The sequence below is a fragment of the Mercenaria mercenaria genome, chromosome 15 (genome assembly GCF_021730395.1).
Source record: "Mercenaria mercenaria strain notata chromosome 15, MADL_Memer_1, whole genome shotgun sequence".
NCBI lineage: Eukaryota > Metazoa > Mollusca > Bivalvia > Venerida > Veneridae > Mercenaria > Mercenaria mercenaria.
In genome coordinates, this window is record NC_069375.1 from 19,110,912 (window position 1) to 19,137,923 (window position 27,012).

Here is a 27,012-nt window from a genome sequence, read left to right on the forward strand (position 1 = left end):
ACAGTCTATATATTCCGTGAGAGATTTATTTAGAGAACGAAATATAATTCTAGTTAGATCCAGGCTAGGAATATTTGTTATAGTTTGTAAATACCCACTCTACTGTGGTTACTTGACGTTCGGATCAAACTTTCCTGCAATGTAACATTTGATTTAACTCTGATTTTTTCAAAACTTAAGATACACGTAGAAAACAACCTTAAGAATACACGTAGAAAATTCGGCAAATAAAAAAGGCAGGGAGTTTCTAATAAACTGAATTGAAAAAATTAGTCCTCAGTGGGCGTTTATAGGAAAAGACATTTTCTCGAACAGAAATATTTCTTCAATGTAGATTTTAATGAAATTTCTCACAGCAATTAATAAACACATGTTTTATGAAATGATGAAATATAGAGTACAGATCCATGTGCTTGTTTCTGAGATATGTGCTTACGATTAAAAAGATTCGCTCATTACACACTAATCTTAAATTTACATTTTCATATCGCGTGTTATTTTAAGAAAGATAGTATATCCAAGTTAACTAAATTTGCATTTAATAAATAGTTGGAGATATTAACAATCTGCACCAAAACACCAATTGATAAAACTCAGTGTAGTTTCTAAGCTTATAATTCGTTTATTTCTAATCTATCTTGCCCGCGAAACCACGATATATAAAGGGAGGTAATAAGTTTTCAAACTTCGGTTTCTAATAAACTTTAGGTTAATGCAAATCTTGAACAGATATGAAACATTATTTATAATAATTTATAACTCCATTTCTTGTTTGGGCAACCAGTATGGGAAAGTTTTAAAGCCATATCTAGTGTAAATCCAACTCATATAAAACTGTTAACACAGACAAGTGTAAATGATCACATACTTACGTTTCGAACAAATCTGATTAACAACCTTTAAAATCAATTTAACATTTAAGAAAATAATACTCTGGTTATTAATGTGTAATTGTTGTAATAAATGTATATATAGCCTTATTGGATAAACCCAAGTTATCGAATTCGTCTACATAGATAAAGTATTAAAATCATTTATTTATTGATTGATTTATTGGTTTCTTTCTTTATTAGCATGTAATACATTCTATTGCGTAGTAAATTCTATTGGAAAATTCGGCTCCATGTTAGAAGTATGAAAGGATGAAATAAATTAGCCAAAATGATGCCCAAATATGATTTTGCTACCTAATTTAATTCAGCATTTAGATTCAGATCCAAAATGCTCTCTATACCTTCTTGAATATAGCATCCAAGTTAAATATGTTAACATATAAGTTTCACTAAATTAATAAAATGATAAGAAGTGCCCCTTTGTATTGCAAATGAATTTTAAGGCAACGTAATGTTACAATGGAGAACTTTACGTCTGTTTTAAAGCACACATTTTATGTATTATTCTTGACCAAATGTTCACTGATACAGACAATATGGTCTATATACATGAGACTTCCAGTTACCTCTTCTGGAGGAAAAGTAATTGTCAGCAGAGTAAGCGAGACCCCAGCAAGTTTTACGTAACGGGTTGTATTCTACAGCATTGCACCGAAATGGACTGAGTTCTGTACATCCTTGCAGGCATGCTTGTTCGGACATGTTTTCTACGATCCATGTATGTGGATTTTTATCCCAAATTGGTTTCTCTTTTCTACCTTTGTGGAAAGTGAGGATGCAATCTAAATAATAGAGTAACAAAACCAAATGTTAATATGACTCATAGTGAAACAAATATATTTACATTCGAAATATCTTTACCAGCAATGTATGGATACCACGATAATTTTCCTCGGTCGAATACAAGTGACTATTTGCTATGCTATGAAATGCGTTTCGATCAAGGAAGGAACATAATATTTTAGAATAACCTGTGTTGTAAAGTAACACAAAGGCAGTTATGTTCTATAAAACACATTTTTATTAATTTTATGAACGATCGCTACCCTTTATATCTCGACTGTTCGGTTTTCTGTTGTTCCATTATTAATCCATCAAACTTCATTTGTTATGTATTATAGCTATGTTTATTCATTTCACATTTCACGCACAATTAATTGTAAAGTGCATGTGATACGAGTAATTCTGGACGAGTCCATCTGAAGTAGCTTAGTTCTCATTCTTGAAAAAAATCTGGCTGATCTTGGTCTGCACTGGTCGCAAAGGCAGAATCACTTGCCACCAGCAGGCTAAAGGTTAAGTTGTTAATTTTGAATAGAAAGATTAACCAACACGAATTGTATCGTTTAAATATACATTAACAAGTTTGATAACTTGATATCATCGTTGTCTTCTTTATATGACATCTAAAATACAATTTACGTTAACAAGATCGCGGCACTAAAATTTGAATCTAGAAATTTCCATTTAAACTATGAACTCCAAACAAGTCGTAAGTTGAGCTAGATTTTCAGTTCATAGAAGTGTAATATAATGTCATAGACATCAACGAAAATTGTTCCCAACAAATAACAAGACGGCCATCATAGCCTTAAGTCGCTAACCGGACCATGACTGTTTAACCTTGAAAATATGTATGACACACTTAATCATAGTGGTAACACAAGACTATGAAACAGGTCAAGTGCCCATTATGAACAAATTAACATGGATGCTACGGACCAAGTTTAATGAAGATTTACTGAGTGGTTTCTATAAAAATGTCATTTGAATGTATTTCTAGGGGCCAGGTGCCATATTTTAAGAGATTTTACAGAGAATTTTGTAAGAATGTTACAAACCAAGTACGATGTAGATCAATTAAGCGTATCATTCTACAAATTCGTTAAAAGCATTTTTTAAAACTCTAGTTAAAACAGCAAGGAGACCAAGTGCCCCCATTTGAACCAAATGAAGGGTCCAACTAGCAATAATGCTAAATCCAAGTTGATGAAGATCTGTCAAGCGGTGCTTTAGAAGAATTTGTTTAAATGTATTTCTGCTGAATGCTCTAGAAGCCTCTCCAAATCGACCTGATTTCAACAAAATTGAGAGACAGTGATGCTCAAGACTAGATTTGACGAAGAAGCAACAAGCGGTTCCTGAGGAGAAGTTTTAAGTTTTCGATTTTAATATCTAGGAGCCCCTTAAAGGGACCAAGAGCCAAACTTGGGAGAGGACTATGTAACTATATTATTGACCAATCTTGAGGAAGATCCATCAAACGATTTATGAGAAAAAGCCCCAGTGCTCAAGCTGAAGAAAATTTAAAGAGGATCATAAAATGCTGCAACATAATGACTCTGATGAAGATCCATCAAGCTGCTCATGAGAAAAGGTGATTAAATTTGTTTTTCTTTATGTTAGCTCTAAAGGCTCATAAAAGAACAATTAACAGAGTATTGCAGTGGCATTACAGAAGACACCTACCGATAGAAAACTGTGTTAGTGTTCATCCCTTGTGGTTAATTGCGACATTGTTAGGACTAAAATGCTTCAAGACATTTAGGAGCTAAGAAAACAAAAGCTATTTTTACCTGACCTTCAATACTGACCCTGACCTTTGACCGGAAACCATGGGTTATGTGCGTGAGACATAGTCTAATCATGGGGAATATTTCTTTGTAAAATAAAAAAACTTCAATGCATACAAAATTTTAATTGACCTTGAACAATGACCTTGACCATCACGGGGAACGTTTGTGTGTAGCACAATGCATATAAAAGTTATGGAGCGGAAACGGTTCTTACATGACCTTGAATAGCGACCTTGACCTTTGACCTACAAACATAAGGCGTGTACACGCATAATCTACATATTGCCCTCTATTCAGAGACACGGTTTTGTGAACCTAGCTTTAATTCGTGTTGCGTAATTGCATAGTCCTGATTTGCGGACGAATAGACGGACGGACGGACGGACGGATGGCAAGACGGACAGATGAATGGAGGGAATTCTTATAGTTCCCTACGGTGTTCCATCGGGAACTAACAAGTGGATCAAACTAAGGAGAGGTCCAGTAATTCTGACCAGAAGTTTTAGAAGAGAAAAATGTTAATGGAAGAAGGACGAAGTTCAGGTCAGCTAAAATGGTTAACTTTGTCTGATTTAGTTTGGAGGTTCTACTCTGTAGGTTCTTTTTTTCGAACGTGTGCTGGCTTAAGTCGCTAACAGGGCGTTTTCAAATTTTTACCAAAGTTTTTAACTGTTGCCCTTAGAGTCACCATTTTCACTTTGCTATTGGCCCGCTCTGTATTCTAAATGCCATTTTCCATGTTTTACATATTATTTTTCCACCTACACACTGGTTCATAAATCCCACACTTCATACTGAATATGATTTTCTGTGCATGTTACTAATGGTGTGCTGCTAGAGTCTTATTTTACTATCGTATCAATTCCTGCAGTGTTCGGTTTGCGGTATGTGGCTGGTTGTGTGTGGTCTTTGCAATGCTTTCAGATATTCTTCGTTTTGATAAACAGTATTCCGAAACATAAATGAGAACAGCCTCATATAAGCCTGTGATTGTTTAATGAATTTTACGGTTATGTTTTTAATTATAAATCCATATTTACAAAACTGTTTAAACTAATTTTAACAAACGAAAAGAATGTAATTTCGCACAAATCCTATATAAATGTTAAGATTTAATGAGAAACCAGCTATGAAAACAGGTTATATTTTTGTACATTATTTTTGTTCTCTTTTTCATTTTGATACTTCACAAATATGACTAGACACAAGCTTCTCGAGAATACAAGAATGTAGTTTCTTTATAAAAAGCTTTTAAGACTGAATGCAAATGAACGTCATGTCAAAGGACAAAATATTTGAAGCAATAAAAAATCTCAAACCTAATCTTGGTACTAGTACGTCTTCATTTTCGTACACCCACACGGGTCCTTTCTTTCTAAACACGTAGTATTCGTTCATATTCTCAACAAAAATTGATACAAATTGTATGCGCCATTCTGCATTCCATCCGCTACCATCATGTCCAATCCTTACATATGTAATCTATTAATTATACAAAACTACATCAGAGATCTATAAATAATGCATTATAATATCAGAATCAGAAAAATTAAATTAGTTAGCTTATTGATTATTTAATAAATCATTTGTAACCACTTCTTTAAAACTCAATACCTCTGTACATATGTGCGTGTAAATGGACGAAACATGTTGAAATGTATTCTACATATCATTTTTTCTTAAATTATTGATTCAGTTTATTTAGAAAACAAACTAGAAAATGATTCTTTGGTAACATTTAAAGACTGTGACAATCATAGGAAAAATGCATTTCATTCATGTACTGACCGAATTAGTTGTAAGTGCGATTTCAAAGAATAGTAAAAAGAGGAGAGAACTTTGCCTTTATTAGAAATGAAAATAAATATGAAACTGATAGTTGTGCAGGTGTATTAGATATCGCAGAAATAAAACAAAATGCATTAAAATTTGAAAGACGGTTTTGATATAACAAAAGTCATATTGTCAAAGGTAAAGAGATTAGGTGTACTTCTGGTGGTAGAAGCTTAAAATTTCATATTTTAGTTCACATCAATTAATCAAGACATTCGAATGACAAAATCAGCATATTCGAAAAAAAGATCGCAACCTATTCAATCGCTAACTCCTTATTCAATTAGGCCAAAGATGACGATGAATGATTTTTAGGAACCTGAGAGTGGATTAAGATTAAGAAGAGCCACCAAGCCTGTTTCTCAAGTTGAAGTTCCAAGATATCTATTTTAGGACATAAATGTAGCACAATTACTACACCATTCAATTACTGAAGCATCCATTAGAGCATACGGTTAAACAGTCTACGCGAAACATTAATATAGAAATGATTTTCTGAGCCAAGAGCAAGGAGCAATCATAAGCTTCTATGACTGTTCTTAATTTAGACCTTGTCACAGCTAGTTGGCTAATGTCAAGGAAGAAAATGTCTGTTACATACACAGTGACGTATATTTCATTTTTCACTAGAATGGCTTATCAATTAATGCTTTACATAAAATCACAACCCTAAGACAAAACACACCCAATTTTAGTAATTTTTATGTCAAACATGACCTTGGTGCGAATCATATTCCCTTATTTAAGCACATGCTTGTTTGTTTTTTTCAGAGTTATAAACCTTTCAGTGCTGTAATGATTCAGGCAACAAAAATGAATGTGAAATAGTTGACTCTGGTAGTAAAATATTGAAACTCACATTTACTCATGTCTAAATTCACAAAGTAAGATACTTACTGGTCTAACGTCCAGCGCTTGAACGCTTGTTTCATCTAAGTCGTTGCGGTCAAAGTTGCCGCGCAAATTTAGCCTATTTGTTCTTCCAGCAGGACCATGTAAGTAAATGTATACTTTCGCATCAGTTCCAACTAGCTTTGTGTAACTGTCATCTGTTTTAACTCTTATCAAATAGACATTTACTGTAACATGAAATGTGAGAATTGTCTTAGAATATACTTATTTGCTGATGATTATTTATATACAGGGTTTCATTAGTAAACATAAAAACTGCTTTTTAAAAATTCCTTCAAGCTTTACTACATACCTCGTGAATGAAAATATCCATTAATATCATAATAACGAACATAAGAAAGTTATTTTAAAACACACTATCCGCACTGTACAATTCTGGAGATGGTAATTACCAAAGGAAATCTAGGGGAAACAACTCTGAATTGACCAGTAAACTGAAGCCAACATAAAACATTGGTCGAAAGTGACCGAAAACTTAATAGGCCCTTTTGTCAACAACTGATCAGGCAGACAAAATATGACTTACAATTTCTTTTAAAACTTTTTATTCGATAAACATGTACACTATTTTCTCATGGCTAACACTGACATTACTATATAAGCTGTGCTGAGACCCTGCTAGAAAGTTTAGAAGTGCATCAAAATAAAGTGAAATAATGCATAAAGTCGTTTAAACATTAGACATTAAGAAACCTCACCTCAGAGTTTTAGTTTTTGCTTTTTAGCTAAAGTTATTCTTTGTTCTCAATGATGATACCTTGATTTATACAAAATTTGATATATCAAAATCTAAAATGTATATCCAACAATGAGAAATTACAAAAAAAAAGAATGTTAAATGAGGTATCGTAGCAAAATAGGTAGACTTTAGTTATATTCATCATTTCAGTAAATCATTTTGTAAGTGTTTCTTACGCTTTACTTATTTTGATGTATTTCTCTAACTGTTCAGACGTACTTTGCAGCAAATAGTTTAACACAAAAAGTCATTGTCATCAAACGTAATTTTAACAGTTTAGGGTAGTGAATAGGTAATAACACATTGCAATTTCTGCATAATTATATATTTGTATGCAATTTGGCATTCTCTGGACGTATCTAAAACTTCACACAATCATTGCTTTCCATGAAAAAACGAATAAATGCTGAAAAAGGACATGAAGAATAGGTAACTTTATGATTTTCGTTACAGGTCAACCACCTTAAACAAACTATGTTTTAATAATTGTTGCTAATAAGGTAAGCGGGTTTCTTCAAATATTTACATTAATTTATATCTAAAACTTTTTACACACTTTGTAAAATTATTTATTTTTGTTGGTGCCTCTCATTTACAAATGTATCAACAATTATTACCTGGTAAGAGTACAATCACGAGTGGAAACTATTGATGGTGAATAGTGTTGGGGTTTGTTTACATTACAAAATCCATAATAACTTCTTTCAGGTCAATTTTTTGGTATGGGTTTGGTAAGCTTATGATAAAGAGCACGTCATTCAGAATTTTTCAAGAGTTTTAGACTCATGGTTATTCTAGGATTTTGAATTTATTGATAGACAAAAGAAACGTCAGTATGGGCTTTTTCAAAGTGTTTAACGTAGACTAATCTTTCATTATACTATATTGATCAAATTTATTTAACTGCGGACTTCTGATATGGACTATAACTAGAGAAATCCCAAAATCAATAAAAACAACTGTCGTACAAGAGTTGTCCATTTTGCTTCATATATTTAAGAAGGTTATTTCTTAAACATCAAATATTTCTATTTTTACATGGAGAGGAGGAAAAAACATAAATATGTATAGTAAAATGATGCACTTAGCTATCATTTCATGCTCAAAAAAGCTTTAAAGATGAATTCAAATTTTAAGGTACCATCTCTAACAATTCCATTTACAAAACGTAAAGGGTAATTTATGACATGCAAATACCTAAATAATTTTCCTGACAAAACAATTTTATTTACTTTGTTCACAGTTATCTTACACTTGTTACATGAAAAATGAAAAAAAAAACAAAAAAACTAAGTTTCCATTGTCACCAAAATTACCTTTCAAACACTGTACACTATTTGACCACGATCCATCTTCTAGACATGTCATTCCAGTCGTAGATGAGAGGACCTCATTATATTCACATTCGAAATCAGTAACATTGCCCCTTGGTTGATAAAACATCTTTTTACTTTTAACCTTTGGAGCGTTTTCGGGCAATATGCATCCAGCTGTAAAGGAAACTCGCATATTCATAAGGCACATCTTGCTGCATCTAATAATGTGTATAGCCTGATGTTCCCATTTGACCTCAAGCATCTTACGTGATAAATCAAATTTTGAACACTTCATATACATATACAAAATATTTTGTTTCTTGTTGCATGAAGTACCGTAACAATGCTATCTAACAATATGTTGTAATATAATGTTGTATAGCGTTGTTTTAAGGATTTCGTTTTTGGGGACTGGGTATAGAATTATGTCTCGTAGAAAAGAAGGGACAGAATATTTAATAAAGTGAATTAGAAATTGATGATAATAAATAACTTAATCATGAAAATCGGTCACAAAAATTAATTGATCTCTAATTAGGGCCTATTAAAGCCTGAAAAAAGAAACAAAAAGCAAATCGCGTAGGAAGTGTCAAGTGTGGGGAATCGATTCAATATGCATGCCAGTATGGTAGGTGATGTGATTGACTGGTGTTGTCTTGTCTTTGCAGAAATAAGCACGAAATTGTAAATTCTTGTCATAGATATTGTTACTTATCAAAGCTTATCATATACTCTAACAATTTTACCCTGTAGAGGAATGAATACATTTAAGTATAAGAGTAATGATGCTAACCTGTTTTACAGCTATAAAGGTCCTAACAGTTTTAATAATAGTCATTTGTTAACTGCACATGCCGATGTTTCATACAAACCGCGATATTAAAATCGAATACAGAACCACGTGTACCCTGACAAAGGTTTGCAATTCTTCATACACATCCTACGTCCTTATAAATGTTATTAATAGCACTGGTTTCCACAGTAAATGAAAATGTTTTATCACTGTTATGATCACTCATTATATGTAATAGAATTAAACTTATTAGGGACAGATATGGTGCTGTTTAGTTTGTGTGGATGTACGCTTAAATATTTCCTCTTCACGGAGGATAAGTTAATCAGACAAGGATAAAATCAGCGTCCCTCGACTATTTTCGATTAGGCGAAAGACATTTTTTTTTTATTTTTTATGTTTCTGAACAATGGACAAGGAGCCGAAAAATGAAAAATATTAACATAAATATGAGTAAGTTTGCAGACTTAGTTATTCCATGGAATATTGAGATATATTAACCATTAAAAAATGTCATAATATACCGTCTTAGGTTTAAATTTAACCTGTGGCTCTTTGAAAAGCAAAAGTGGCATGAATAATTTGTGACAAGTGTGTGTACATATACATTTCTGACCTGTACCTGGAGGCACATTTTCTACCTGCAGACATAAAATGCATTAAAAATGGCTGACAATACTAATCTATCCCTCCAAAAAGTTACAGCTGCAATTCTGAGACATGATCATTTTACAGCTGTTACTTTCAACTGTATTTTTACAGCTGTATTTTTGAAAACTGAATGTTTTACACCTGTAAATTTCAACAGTATTTCTTGCCCTTTTCCACTTACAGGTCTTTTATAGCTGTAATTTCAAAATACAGTCTTTTACAGACGTTTTACAGCAGTAAAACAGTTCCTATTTTCGTACTGATTAAAGTGAGCCTAATTTTGGAGTCAAATTAAATATTGTGATTCGTTCAAAGTTTAAAAAAGTTATACTGATTAGAAGGCATGGAAATTAGATGGTTAATAAAGGATTTCCTCAGCATGATGCAGTAGAATGATGCTACAGCTTGCATTGATTAGCCCAGTGTGTTTGATGTATGATGTAAAAACAGTTAATGTCTGATATAAAAATTACTTAAAACATTAAAAAGTTCCTATCATGGGTTTTGCAGTTCAATACTGCTTAAAAGACGATGAGGATCGTTTTCTGATGCTGATGTTAGTGATGATGATATATATATAATTGCATAGTTATTACAATTAATTGAAGTAACACTTCAAAACAGATGTTTAGATACACATTCACCATCACAAACATTAACTAGTTTCACCGGTAACTACAATATAAATTATATGTCATTCTTATATTGCTGACAACATTTTTACAATACTAGAAATTTTAGTCGGTAACATTATCAAAAGTATTCTGTCGTCAAAATCATCACCACTAGCAACAACAACAAAATCAAACTTAAAACAAAATCGTCATAAAGATACGGCATAACTATGTGTCATTATTTTCCTTCCCTTTCTCAATTAAACAAAAAAAAAAAAAAAAAAAAAAAACAACATCATTTTCATGAGTGCTACCAACATCATTAATAGATTTTTTTATCATCAGCATTATAAAAACACTGAAACACTGACATAGGCAACATCAGCATACTTTACATGGAAATCATCATATTACGCAGCAAAAGACCATTATCAACAATATCATCACCAATACTAATAGCTGCGTCATTTCAAACAATTCCACTTGTCGTCTTTATGACCTTCGTTATGTAATCAATATATTTGATTTTATCTCCAAAACCTCAAACCAACTTTTCACTCCAAAGTCACTCCCAAATAAAAATCTAGACTCCATTCCACACTCAAAACTCCACCACATACTTTGTCGTAAGCCATAACGTTATTAGTACATCAAAAATTGAAAATGAATACTGACAGACCGGCTGAACAAAAATATCTGATATATCTGAAATATTCAAAAAGTATTCTAAAATAAAGTGTAAGTACTATATATAAATTACGACGGTCTATTGATAATTCATCTCGATTTTATGTCACTCGTCATCTAAACACACTTCACGTGTCAAGACTAGAATTATAAAGAGTCATGTTCAAAGTTAACGAACAGACCCTTCGCCATAGAAAATTGGTAATTCCTTGTTTAAAGGCAAAAGTGAGCTTATAAAACCTGTTTAAATGCCTCTAAATTATTGCCAATACAAATTTGCAATTTTTTCCTTTCCACGATACTTCGAAAATTGTACAGTGTTCGTTATAAACAAAATGTTTAAAAGGCTGATCAGTTTTTTTTATATATTACACCAATCACCATAACGATATCACGGAGGCATTCCGTCATGCATTTACACTGAGCATACATCACACACTCATAGTTATAAACAATTATTTAGCACATACCTTTCTAAGATATCCTGATAAAATGTCAAATGTCATTTGCTTGATTGATCATTAATAGTCGAAAGATGCTGATTTGATAAAAAAAAATCTGAGTAATTTTACCATCGTGCTCTTACGATCGTACTGACAAAATTGAAAATAATTCGAATTCAGTCGTGGCTGGTGCAAACAAAAATGTTGTTTTTGTTTGCTAATTTGCTCTGCAATGAAACATGCTTTGTCAGGCCAAAATTGTGCTGAAAATCGTTATATGATTTGACGTTCTTTTTACATCGTTTAAATCACGACTGCTATTTAAATCCATTTTGACTTTAAAGGTCAATGTACTGTTACACATATTTTTATAGGTTTAAAATAAAAAGTTTAAATATTCGTGTACACTATTGCAACAGAACCAATACATATAGTAGAGATCTAGTATTATTCTAGCAGATATAAAACTTGACACACTTGCTGCTAACTTACAATCGATGCGCCTTGTATTATATTATAGTGTACTGTAACAAAGCTGGAAAGTCGCCATATGAACTATGATTTGTCGGTGCGACTTTAAACCCAACAAAATAAATAGATAAACTGTAACCTCTCATCAACAAACTCAATCAAACCGAGTCTGCTATTAGTCTTCTTGGTTGTATTATTTGCTTCCAACGGATCGTTTTACGGCTTTTATTAATTCTTTTTTGACTACCAAGTAATATTTCACCCATATTACTTTGAAGCCGAAAATAAACATTTAAAGGAGAAGAGTTTCAAAGAATTCCATAACGTAATATAGGAAGATTACCTTGGTCTACTGGTATACCCTTCTGACGAATCGAGATGCCTTTGCATTATAAGAGACACTTATCTATTCAAAAAAGGAAGAGTAAGAAAAATGCTAACAATCCTAGCTGTTGAACTGATATTGAGCATTTGTATATATTCTTTTGCATTATGAAGAAAGCGAAACTGTCCCCTGTTTTTCGGTAAACTAGAAAAAAATTATACATTCCCGGTTGAGGGAATGAGAGAGAGAGAGAGAGAGAGAGAGAGAGAGAGAGAGATTTAATAATAAAGACTAATCTCATTTCAGAAAACAATCTAACTGATTTACGAAATGAAAGTGGTCCTTTCCAGGTGCCTACACGTGTCTAAGATAATATCTAGAGGGGCGTCTTGTGTATTCCTCCTTCATTAAAAGATTGTGTCGAATTGCAAAACTGCGTTGGTGATCTTAACATTGGTCAATTAACCTATTTTATGCTTTTCTTTTATAAGTGTTGAGCAACCATTTAAAATCTCTCAAGTAATTGAACAAAAACAGTCATTAAAGCCACTTTGTCCAAAACGAGCAAAATACCTTTGGTACCATTTCCAATTTGTAAGTATGTTATCTAACCCGATTATTATGTCCAGCCTAATAGGATTTTATTTAGATTCAGGGCGGATATCATTGTAGCTTAAAGGACATTGTTTCAAACGATTTTGATTTTGTCAAGTACCATGGCTATTAGGAATTTTGCCAGATTCGGCTTTTAATCGAACTTGATATAAATTATATAAACGTCTGGTTAAATGCAAAGAAAACCTAAATATTATTCTAGCTATTAAGCGGACACTGTACCTAATTGTGTAATACCAACCGTTAAACCATTTACATTATACTTTTCGTCAATCTGACTTAAGTACTTGATCTTCTAAACGAAGATCTGAGAACGACCCATTCACATACGTCTTCTGTATATTTTGGATTTCCAGTATTGCTATTTTTATTTTAACCAATCAGACGACTTGTTCGAATGTCAAAGAGTAAGAAAAATATGCAGTCAGTTCAGGGCTCGAATCCGGGACCTCTCGCTTACAAAGCAAGTGGCCTACCGACTATGCTAACCGGCTATCTGACACATTATGACATAAGAATTGTAAATATCATAAGTCAAGGCTACAGGTAGATTTGCAAAATGTTGTAAGTTAAGCTCTGATTGGCTAGCGAAAGGGTCGTCAGAACGAGGCTATGAATAGGTCGTTCTCAGATCATATGCGTAGCGTAATAGGAGATGTACTTTAGTCAGATTGACTTTTCGTTTTCGTTCAAACAAAAGGGTTAAAATCTTAACGTCATGATATAATTCGATATGACAAAAAGTCAACATGGACTGATAAATATTTCTAAATATTTCGAGGAAAATCGTTCATTGAAGGTGGTTAGTCAAATTTCCATCAAGTTCTGCAATTTTTGAAAGTATAACGAATGATCATTATTCTACATTTAATTGTGTTTACTTAGTGCATAATACCTGTAAAAGTTTGTACATGTATTCTTAAAATTTGACTGTCTTACCTGGTTGCCAAACAAAGACAGAGTTATTTTAACATATGTATAAATTAAATGAATCTACTTTGCCTATGGAATGATATGAATATAAGAACTACTGAATTATATTTGTCAAATATTTACATTGACAAACATGTTTTTGAACCAAAATTCATTAGAAAATGCAGGTTTGCAATATTTTTGAATTATCGTAGTTGCACATTCAGGAAAGATTAGAAATACATGAAAAACGGAAGCTACACACTGCTTTAAAACTTGCCATTTTCTCCAGATTGTTGAAATATGTCAGTAGCCATCAAATGCAAATGTAAAAATAGAAACCATGTTGACAACAAAAGAAAACGTCCACTTTGTGAAATGGGAGTAATTATAAAATTTCAGAAAAATAATAAAACATACATTTTTCGGGGGGATCTTACTTTATGGAATTGGTCTTTTTGTTCATGAAATAAATATTTAACAAAATGTATCAAATATGAAAAATGTTATAAGATGTTGCTAATATGCGATTATCCACCTTTAATGTAAGACTTATGTTGCCATAACACTAAATATTGCTAGTGACTTTCGCGTGGTAATAAATTTGCATGGTTAAATGTTTTCTCACACATGCTAGTGTTAACTTCTGTTTATGATAAGGTGAAAACTTATTCATGTGTATACGTTTCTTACGAGGGTCAAATGAAAATATAAGATAATGCGGTAACCACTTCGATTCTCTTTTAAGGTAAAAGATTACATCTCACTTTATAATGTACACGGTGACATCGCGTATATTCTTTATTCTAATATATTTTCAAACAACAAATGTATATTACATAGTTGGTGTAAGATACTATTTCAAATATGCAAGCATATAGATACTTTTAGATATGGGAACACTTCCGATAAAAGATAATTATACTTTAATCTACACATCAGATCACAGACACCAAATGTAACCAGTTGTCGCGCTAATTAAGAGACGAAACATACGTAAAATATCAAGGTGGTAGGTTACCTTAATATTTGTATGTGCGCATGTCCAACCGGACGCTAACGTGACTATTTACGACGACGTTTACGACAAACTAAATGTGTTTGTATATCCATTCTTTTGAAAAAGAAATCATGAACCTGTCTCCGATCTAATGCTTTAATGGTTTAATAATGCAGGAATAATGTTATTTGGAATATAGTTGGGTGAAAGGTTACTTGTTACGGCAATTGTCAAATAAAAAAAACTTGCAGTTTGTACTACCTATTTTTCAGTTATCGTTGTTAATTTGTTACTTATATACTAAAATTAAGCTCTAAAATTGTTCAAATTTCAGTAGAAAATTGTGGTTTCTTGAATTGAATTGATGTAACCATGAAAACGAAGCCAGTGACCTATATATCTAAATGTAAAATTCAAAAGCGTTGACACTGGAACACAGCTTCGGCTTTTGATTTTCATTTCAACAATATCCATAATAATAATAACAGCATGCTGAATGGTTTTTTCCATGAAAAATGCAAGATGAAGGGCAAAGCTGTCAGTATTTTAAGCTGTGAAATTTGTTTGAATAAATGCAAAGAACACGAAAATATAATTTACGTTAGAAATAATATGTTTTAAAGCTACATTAAAAATAAAGATATTTAAATTCAATATTTTTATAAGAAATTACGGCAATAGGCAAGATATAAGCTATTTTAAACATCTCTGTTGCCATGGTTACTTTAAACTTTAAGACAAATAGGGTACGATGTAAAGTGCTTGGTATTTTGCTAATACTTTTACCCAAATATTCCATGTTGGTCATTAACAGAATGGCACTGAAGCCGTCGAAAACCCCGTTTTTATACATAGTTGTTTAAAATTGAGAGAAAATACGTTACCACGGAAACACGAGCCCGCGACATATACATTTTAAGCTTATATTAGAAAGCTAACGCGCATACTGGTAAAATGATCAATTATGCAGATTTCTACGGATATCAGTGAAACTAAAATACACTGAAAAGTGTTAAATATCCGTATTTTACTTCTTCTTTCAATATAAATTACCTTTGGAAGTCATGTTCTTCAAACCTGGATAAAAACTGAACTTGAAGGGACAGTGATAAACGAAATTGATATTGTAGCAGTTATAACACAATTTTACATGAAATACAAAAAAACTGCTGCGGTTCAACTAATTTGAATTTATCCTGGTAACAAGGTAACCTACCTCCTTAGATAATTAAATCTGTGCATTCAAATTAAGTAGCTCAGTTCATTTCGAAATATATCTTGGATAAAGCATTGTTGGGACAGAGCTATATTTGTATCACTTCACATTTACAACAACTGTCTTAAACTGGATTGCACATGAATTACACTCCCACCAAATGCAATACGCGTTTACCAACATTATTTGATTTCAGTCAAAGAAGTGCCTCTACTGCGCGCTCAGTCAAATTTTCATATTATTTTCATTTACTGTGCAACTTTACTTATAAAACAACACTGCCGGGTCCTTGGATGCCTCATTTCAAGAACGACAAATTAAATTTATTACTCCACACGCACTCTCGACCAATACAAAAATATACACAATTATACGACAAGCTATATAATACCATCTAAGACATAGTTCAGTCGCACTGCACACGGATGAATAGCTGGACGGTCAACACGCAATCTCGTATAACTGTATATAATATGTATTTTGTATTCATCCTCTGTGCACTAAAACTTTCACAGTTGCCTCACCTTATAAACACTGTGCGGACAAAAAAGGTAGTAAAGTGTTTTCAATACATCCATACGAAAACAAATTCTGTAAAAAACTAATTCAATGGGAGAATTACTAGTAAACAATTTCAGCGTGTGAAACAAAATCCAATTGTCTCGCTTTTTATTAAAGGGTACACTATTTTCGATATTTATAAATAAAAAAAAAAATTACTATCAAGTTATAGTTAAAGTTAAATGTTATCCATTAGGCAGCGTCTTACTTGTGTCCATTATCCATTACATTACTTACCCTGTTCACAGTTTGATCCAAAACGTCCCTCTGGACAAACACATTTACCAGGTCCGACGCATTTACCACCATGTAAGCATTTGGGATCACAGATAACTAGAAATATAGATAACGAAGTAATTATCGAAGAACGGAATCTATGAATTCTAGATTTTTTATAACACTGACTTCCTACTATGATGATTACACATTTAAATGTGAAGCAAGGTTGTCAGTACATTAATAGATATTTATTTGGTGTTGTAAATTAATTATCAAGTCATCTTAACAATGAATAATGAAATCACGATATTAATTAGTTGTTGCCGAATATCTTTAAAGGGCTTCCATTATCTTATAAAGAGGATATGTGTTCTTTCATAGTTGATTCAATTCAAATTATTTATTATATTGTTACGTAAACATACACAACTTCTTCTTACTTACAAATGCATTAACATAATTATTCAGTGAAGTGAACACCAGATGCACGATACAAATGTTAACTTTTGTGTCCATGGGAGAAACACATGCTCTTTTTGTTCATTCATGTCTTTTAAATGATTTTCGTTTCTACGCAACGTCACAAGCTTCGCATTAAGTTGCACACAACGTGATGATTTCAGACGTTTTAACTGGTGGAAACTTAAGTATTTAAAGATTTGTCAAGTACTTTTCATTGTAAAACGATTTTCGTATATTTTCCATACCTTTATTTAAGAAATAATTTATAGCAAAAGAGTGCTTTAACACTTATTATGCACGATGGGTGGTTATACGTCGGGCGTAATTATTGCACGAGGGCGCAGCCCGAGTGAAATTATTTGTACGACGTATTACCGCCCTAGTGTATAAATAGTGTTAAAACCTCTTTTGCTATAAATTATATCGATTCTTATATGCTTTTAATCTACAACAGTAGATAGAATATAGAAGCGTTCTTTCTTGATCGCAACAAAATCTTTGACGTCATCGCACGTTAACGTGATGTCATTCTAGCGAAAGCGTGTTTTAACAGAGACAAACATATTAGAATATGTTTTTCAGTGCTTTATATGTAAGCATTGAAAAAAAAAGGGAGAAATGGAATGAAAATGTGGTTCTTTTAGATTAATTACTAAATTGCCGTTCAACTGTGAACAGATCTTACATTTGCACTCGTGACAAAGCCGTTTGTGAAAATCTATGCATATGGGACAAGTAAAACATATTTTTATCTGACTACTAAAACACAAACATAACATTCAGTTGTATATTAAGTATGTATGTAAGTTAGATAATTATTTATTATTATATGTTTACATTTGTATATGAAATATATGGACGTGTTAAAGTTAAAGATCACTGAAATAACAAAATTGTCAACAAACAGCGACTGTTGGAATAGCATACATTGTAACGTCATCTCGTATCGCTAATGTGGTAAAATGCATGCAATGTTATGACTCTTTGACTTTTAAACAATCGTAGCAAATGAGCATCGTGACCTCTATGTTGTGGAATGTTCCGCGTTACCACTCGGGATCATTCAAAAGGTAAACAACGTATGCGTAGTACAGGTTAATCTTTAAAAGTATAGAAGCAATGTAAACATGAAATAATTAGATTAGTTTCTTATAAGATTAGTGAAATATTTTAGTGTAATACATCTGGAATTAAACTTGTTACCGAAAGAAAATAAATTATATGTTATCGGATTTTTTTTTAACATACATATATTCCATTTTGGAATAATACATATTTTATTACCGTATGAACATAAACATAAACGAACCTTCGATTTAGAATGTAATGGATATAATTATTTGAATTTTGCTTTACATGAACGCTGTGATGTCATTGTGTTGAGTCAAAATAAATAAAGTTTTGATAAGTGCATTGAAAACACATGAAAGGCAACCACCTGACTTGACCCCGACACATTCACAAAAGTGGGTCAGTAGGTCACATTCACAGTCACTGAAATTCAGTTTTAAGATCAGTGTGCCAAACTGAACATGTCACCCAAATGTCAACGCTGTATCTTAAAAAACAAGAAAGTATGTCAGGACAGGGCCTCTTTTCATCCAAGGGGCATAATTCAAACAATCTTCTTAGAAATCAACTAGGCAATGATACATACTTGATATCAAAGGCCTATGCCTTGAACTTTCAGACAAGAAGATTTTTTTCCTATATAAGTCTATGTGAAACTTTGGACACCCTGGGTGGGGCCTCTTTTCAACTATGGGGCAAAATTTGAATAATCTTGGTATAGACAACCACTAGGCAATGCAACGTACCAAATACCAAAAGCCTAGGCCTTCCAGTTTCATACAAGAAGATTTTTAAAGTTTTTCCTATATAAATATATTTAAAACTATGGATCACCAGGGAAGGGCCCCTTTCCACCCCATGGTAATATTTGAACAATCTTGGCAGAGGACCATAAGGCAATGCTACATACAAAACATCAAAGGCCTAGGTCATTTTGTTTCAGACAAGAAGATTTAAAAAAAAAAAATTTCTATACAAGTCTATTTAAACCATGTGACTCCGGCCTGGGCGGAGCAATATTTGACCCTAGGGGGATACATTGAACAGACTTGGTAAAGGACCAATACATGATGCTACATACCAAATATCAAAGCCCTAGGCCCTATGGTTTTGGACAAAATATTTTCAAAGTTTTTCCCTAACTTGGCAGAGGACCATTAGATGATGCAATGTACCAAATATCACAACCCTAGCTACTTTGGTTTTGGACAAGAAGATTTTTGAAGTTTTTCCTTTCGGTTTCCATGGCAACCAGAGGTCTGCATGGATTTCAATTATTTGGGCAATTTTGAGAGGGGGCACCCAAGGAACATTTCTGTGAAGTTTAATGTAAATCTGCCCAGTGGTTTTGAAGAAGAAGATTTTTGAAATTTACAATATAGCAATATAGGGAAAATAAGCCCCGCCCCCTGGCGGCCATGTTTTTTACCGAAACAAAATGGCTTAGGCAATTTTGGTAGAAGGTCACCTAGATATCTACAAAATATTTTTGAAATCCGGCCAACAGTTTCTGAAAAGAAGATTTTTCCTTTCGGTTGCCATGGCAACCAGAATTCTGCATGGAATTAAATTCTTTGGGCAATTTTGAAAGAGGGCCACCCAAGGATCATTCCTGTGAAGATTGGTGTAAATCTGCCTAGTTGTTCTGAAGAAGATTTTTTTTACAAATTGTTGACACACAACGGACGACGCACGACGGACATCGAGCAGTCACAAAAGCTCACAACAGATGAGCTAACAATCGTGTAGTCTGGAAAATACGTCGAAAATCTCCCAGACGCGGATGTCTTGTACATGTATAAAACTGTTAACATAAACAGCTTTACTATTTTAAATGTCCATAGAAAATAAAATAAAACGAAGTTTTAAGTTGTTCAGTCTGTATCAACACATTTGAAATGTTGATGTTTACGTTTGAAGAAGGCATTTCTAAACTTAGCCCGACTTTATCTACTGAGCAACTGTTGTGAAACAATTTGTTGTACATGTAGTTTGAATAATATGATTGCAATATAATCGGGCGGGGTAGAGTTGCTTAAAAGTCGCACATTGTACAGAGGTAACAAGTAAGATATTTAACACATGTGGTTTATCTTCTATCATATGCATTAGTGGTTTAACCGATGTTTCTGATTCATTTTTTTATTGTTTTTTTTAATAAGATGGTTGTTTCTAAAAGTAAGTAACCTTTAAATTTTAACATGATGTAGTTAATAAACGTTGGATCACGAAAACGTCTTCCTCCGGTAGATATTAATGAATTGTAGAAGATAATAAGTTAAGAAAATACAACTTTAACATTAGTATCATATTTGTTCTCAACTACATTTTTAATTTAGCAGGCTTTGATATATAGTAAACTACAACATAGATTAACAGAGTTGTCATTATTAAATATCTAGTATAATGCATATCTGACCGCCACAAAGTCTATAGGTTAGATGGTATTAAATACATCCGCTACTATTTTCTATGTAAAAAAATGACAGATTATAACGTATTTTTATCAGCATTTCTAGCCTTTTACTTTTACTTTCTGAGAAAAAAGTGACTTGACAATAATGCAGTGAAACCATGGTCCCGTGACTGAGATACGTGATGAAAACGCTAATATTGCGTAGGAAGACATCAGGAAATACTCACATTCACTTTCAATTTGCCAAACAGATTCGACTTAACTTTTGAAGCATATAATGTAGCTTAAAATCATCTGCAGACATTCAAATTTACAATTAAGCATCAATACTGCTGATATCTGGCATGAAAATGACCTTAGGCGTAAAAAACTGCACTATATATTAGCATGGATTACAACCGCCACTGGTAAAGAACCATAGAAATACATTCATGATCAAACAAGCAATTCATGAACAATCGCTCATTTTGCTATAACTGGATTTTTTTTTTCAATCAGATTGCTTGCATGTCCGCAAATACACTGGTGAATTCCATGTTCCATATCTTTCAGAAAAATAGCGTGTATCGGATACAGCAAAACCCCAGCAACTTTTATGATCTTTGCTATACATCATTGCCTTGCTTTACACTGCATGGCCTGTAGGTTGATGCACGCTTGTTTACATCCTCTCAGTGACATTCTTCGACTATAGCTAAGATTATATTTGTCTTTTCTTCTTATTGTACTCCATCTTGGTCACAACTTATGACCACTATCAAATGAATCGATGCACGTTTGTTGATCAAGTCCTGAAGTATACATGTAAGGAATAAAAATAGTTTCAGTTTGTAAAATCCATTGAAAAATCTCATCGGTTAATGAAAATAATGAAAACTATCTATATTTATCAGGCTCTTGCATCTGTTAAATTCTTGTGATAGGTTCAGTGTATGCAAATACACAATTGTAAGTATAGATGAAAAGAAAATAATATTAAACTTCCGAAACAGGCAACAACAATACGTAATAATATTAGTCACACGAAAAAAAAAAGAAAACACAAAAAAACACAAGGAATTGCAATGTGTTACTAACCTCCCCCCCCCCCCCCCCCACCACTCCCCCGTCTTGTGGCATAGTTCACAAAACATATTGCTAGGCAATACAACATCTTCTTCAAAGTAAAGCGGCAACAAATTTGCTACAAAACATAACTGTATACCATATAATTTATGTTTGAAAATGTGTGGAAATCTACCATTAGTGGATGCTTTTTCTTAAATCGGAAAGAAATAAAGAAATACAATTGTAATGAAACATTTTATCATTATCAAAGGGAGGTAGTTAATAAACAATTGAAACTCTAGTAATTCATATAATACTAATGAAACTTGTTTTAAAATTATACACCATTGGAAGTTATAACAGTGAGGGTCATTGCAAAACTGTACTGCAAAACAACCATGGCGTATCTACCTTTGTATGCCATAAAATTGGTTTGCATTCTAGAAAACTACAGTTTTAATAGTTTTTTTATCTATGGATACCACTCATCTTACTTGAAACATAATGTAATATTTAAATTAGTGGGGGTGGATGATTAAAATCACATGTATTACATTTTATCATCTAGAGGGACGTTAATTTCATTTAACCGCCCACGACAAAAAGGTTACTTGGGAGCCTTTGACCATGATCTTGATCCTTGAGAGCGGGGTCTGGGTATTGCACATTACATATTGCCTTATAATTGTGAACATTTAGGACAAGTTATTTGAATATACATCCTAGCATGAAAATGTTACAGACCTGTCAAAAAAGAATGTTTATATCCAAGTTTAACACAGACATTGAGCTAGTGGTCTTAATGAAATGAAAATGAAATGTGACGAAAGGACATACGGACGGACATAGCCCATTTCTGTCTCTTCGAAAACAGCGTGGTACAACTACATATACAGTAACGTAGCATGATCTCATAAAGTATATATCATATTTGATTCCCTATTATAAGTTCTGGTCCGCTACTGACATTTCTCCTAAAACTCATCAGAGGGGCCTCCGTGGCCGAGTGGTTAAGGTCGCTGGCTTCAAATCACTTGCCCCTCATCAATGTGGGTTCGAGTCTCACTCAGGGCGTTGAATTCTTCATGCGAAGAAGCCATCCAGCTGGCTTACGGAAGGTCGGTGGTTCTACCCAGGTGTCCGCTTGTGATGAAATAATGCACGGAGGGGCACCTAGGCTCTTCCTCCACCATTAAAGCTGGAAAGTCGCCATATGACCTATCATGTGTCGGTGCGACGTTAAATCCAACAAAAAAATGAAAAAAAAAAAAAAACTCAGCAGAATGCAGGATTTAGTGTCTAAAATACAAAAATTATTCTGACTTCCATAGAAGGCAAAGAAAATGTAGTTTAAGAAGTAACCCTCCCTCCTTTAATCCTCCTCTCACGTCTCTTAAAAAGTTCAAATGGTTAGCACCTTAGTTAATTTTTTTTTAAAAGCTCCCGACTTATGAAATACAAAGTAATAATTGAACCTTGTCTAGGCAAACGAACATCTTTTCCTCCTTCGTCCAGTCATTATGCCTAAATACGTAATATTCCTCCATATTCTCTACATCTATTGAAACGTATTCAAGGTACCAATCAGAACTCAGGCCTCTACCGTCATGCCCTATCCTAACGCTGGTAATCTGAAAATAATCCTTAAATATAAACCGATCGCGAAATCGGTTGTTATGTTTTTGTAAATCGTTAACAAATAACGTTATACAGTATATTCCGAAATACATAAACGTTTTACTGATGGTTCTATAAGATAGAGCGTGTTTGAATAGCTAAGTGATAGTTTTCCCGAGGTAGCAGTAGGAGATACTTTGTAAAACGAAAATGTGATATTATATTACATCTATTGTCACAACATAGATTATGCATGGACATATCAAGATCTACATATCTATCAAAAATGAAACACATTGGAGCTGTCGAAATTCGATATCATTTGTTTACTTGTTTAACCAAATGTGCTCATTTAAAACATTTTATGTATACTGATTGACAAATGTCTATGGAAGTTTAAAGAAGTTCAGTAAAGGAATTTCCTTCTAGAAAAATGTCCGATTTGTTTGGGAATGTATAGATTAAAAGATGAAATTTGTGAACTATTGAAAACGCCGTTATCAACACAGATATTGAAAATTACACACTGCAGACTTATGTATTTATTGTAATTATCATATTATTAATTTATCAGTATTATTATATTATTAGCACTAAACTCTAATACGGCTGGTGTAATATAAGAAGTTCGAGAACCCAATAATGATCGTGCATAGTATGTTGTCAGCCTCCATTTGCAGCTTTAGTATAAATATGTATTTTTCTACATTTATTCAATTAAGAACGTACATGTACTAAATAACGCTTACGTATAGTTAGAATTATCAGGGGTAACAAACTAGCACCACCATTTGCACTTTTCAACAAGAAAATGTGTATATTCAGATATTTATCCGATATAAATCAACTTTGTTGAAAGGAAGTACTGGCAGGTACGATATTTATAACTATGCCAACTTGAATAATTATTTAAAAGGTTTTGGTGGTGGTTGAAGATAAACCTTTGTGGTATATAATGTATGTGTTTGGGTGAAATATCTTGTTCAACAATTGTAAGTCATATATAAACGGCGGTGTTTACTTGTAGTAGTGAGCACAATGCCTAATTTTATAGTGCTGCCTCACTGGAATATCACGCCGTAGACATGTGACATGGTACTCCACCCAGTCGCATTATACTGACACTCGGCTGACCAGTCCTCTTAATGCTGAGTGCCAAGCGAGGAAGATACTAGTACCATTTTACGTCCTCTGTATGACGCGGCTAGGGATCAAACCTACGACCTCTCGCACTCGAAGCAGATGCTCTACCACTAGATTACTGAGGTGATATACTTAACTTTATCTCAAACTAGAGCTTTAATTACAGGTAATTCGTACCCTCCTCTGTAAGAAAAGGTTATACTGGTAATAAATAGTACTCACTTCTAATCTCTGTACCTTTTTAAGCTTTTTTTAAGTTCAGTCTGAGAAATAATTTTATATATAATCAGGAACGAGTCACAGGTCTTGTGACATTCAGCTTATTGCCTTAAATTATTTTAAAGAAGTACTAAGGGCAGATAACGTTATCACTGTCCAGAAAGATTTATAGTAAATGTGTCTTTCAATTTCTCTAAATGACATGTGTCGCTGTATCATTGAATTGAAATGAATTCTGTAGTTTTAATGTACTATACTGAAAATTTGAAGAATTAAACACACTTGCAAAAAGTTGAGAAAGTATAAGCAGGTATGGGACTTGTTCACTTATCTGTCATGGTGTCAAGTCATATTAAATGAAAAAAGATATTACTTTTTCACTGTTCAGGGCAGAATTATTGTTCTTGTACCTTTAGGAAAAATAAACACGATTACATAGGAAGACGTTTTTGTATTAAAAAGCAGTCAGAAGATTTATGGGACTTATTACCCCGATTTCCTCATCATAAGCCAACAAGTTCATTTATCATTATTATTTCTATTAGTTCAGAGCTATTTAGTGCAAACAATAATTTGCCAATGACATATTGAAAGTACGAAAGTGGGGCGGAGGGGACTAACTTTCTCATAAAAGAACCCACAACATTCATATAGAACTGACCTGACGTGTGTCTGTTTGCATTATGATCCAACATAAACCTAACGGGCTCGGGTACCAACCAATCCCTCGGGATTCTTCAGATGTTATAATACGAAAACACATTCAAATGTGCTTGTTTCTGTTAAGGTATTGGACCCCTAATAGTAATGTTTTAAAAATGGCATTTGCTTGGTATATTCTTAAAGTTGACCATGTTTCACACTGTGTTGCAAATTTTAAACAACTTTTACCGTGCCGTTTTTTGTAAATTTTGTACAGTTCATGGTATTTCCTCACGCTCAGGAAGAGACAAAATTCAATGTGATGGCCACTATCTAAAACGTTTGCAGAGAATTCATTACAACACTAATTTTGATAAAAGAAACATCAAACTATTGTTAAACAATTATAAAACACAAAATAAAACTTTAAAAATCATTTTTGTCTAGGGTGCCTCAAGTAACCAGATTTAATGAGACAGAATCCTAACTCCAACATTGAAAAATTAAAGTCGAATCCGGTGGGTCTGTTTTGAATTTTGCTCAATTCATTCAAAAATAACCTTGGGGCAATAGTAAAACCTCCTTGCATTTCTTCCACAATATGTAATCTAAAGAATAAAGGCAAAATAGAGAACTTTTACCGCACGTAACTCAGTATTTTTAAAGATGTCTAACTCTACCCCTCCTGATTCAGAGGTAAATTCACATTGAACAGCAAAAAATTGCTTATAAAATGAAAATTTTCCACTTTTGTACAATTCACCCATAATTAGTCTTGAAAGAAGTAAAAACTTACTAGAAAAAAAGGAAAACATGGAGAAAAAAATTTGGTCCCAGTGGGGTTTGAACCTACGCCCCCCTGAAAATTGCAGTCAAAGAAGTTTTATGGTAGGAATTGAATACTCTTCAAAAAGGAGATACTCTATTACGGGTCCAATACCTTAAAAGACGCTTACGTTAAAATGACGTCACGTAAACGTGCAATAACATCAATGTTTTCGTTTTGACCAAGAAAGACCGCTACTATATTTTATCTACTGTTTTAGATTAAGGGAATATTAGAAACAGAATAGTGTGTAACAAAATGGTCGTTCACCTAACAAAATCGGTTAAACGTTCCTAGAATAATACACTCTGGCCACGCCAACGTGAAATTATTCCGCGGACGTATAATCTCTTTCCATGTATTAATAATGTTAAAACATGGGTTTTCTATATAGAGGATATTACATGATTATCTTTTCATATTAAAATTATTAAATGAGTTTTATAAATTCAATGTGGAAAGTCACAAATGTAATATTCTTTTTAACACGTGTTAGCTTTACATCGAAAATTCTACTTTTTTTCTATTTTTCTATATAAGCAAGTCAATAATTTAATGTTAAACTTACATTATTATCTCAAATGTTTGTGTGAAATTTCAGTCAAATGCAAAGGACGGTTTCAGAAATGATGAAAGAATAGTCAATTTTGGGAGATTTCCCAAATGAAATGGGTAGATAACTTTGTCAGAACAGCAGATAATTTTGCCAAAAGCAAAAATCAGATTGTGGAACATGATATGTGAACTTGTCTTATGATCCAACAAATTTATTGTAAGTTTCAACTTCATATAT

At 32.9% G+C, this 27,012-nt stretch overlaps 1 protein-coding gene across 1 annotated transcript in view; it reads right to left on the minus strand.

Annotated features, from left to right (window-relative positions):
- Nucleotides 1–318: 318 nt before the first annotated feature.
- The window catches only part of LOC123549100 (uncharacterized), a 35,296-nt gene continuing 8,602 nt past the window's right edge, over nt 319–27,012 (minus strand). The window contains exons 6-10 of the mRNA XM_053524717.1: nt 16,795–16,890; nt 8,270–8,443; nt 6,200–6,381; nt 4,789–4,951; nt 319–1,675 (exon numbers count right to left, since the gene is read on the minus strand). Coding sequence (XP_053380692.1) covers nt 1,413–1,675; nt 4,789–4,951; nt 6,200–6,381; nt 8,270–8,443; nt 16,795–16,890 — 878 coding nt within the window. The 3' untranslated portion in view covers nt 319–1,412. The remainder of the gene's footprint in view (nt 1,676–4,788; nt 4,952–6,199; nt 6,382–8,269; nt 8,444–16,794; nt 16,891–27,012) is intronic.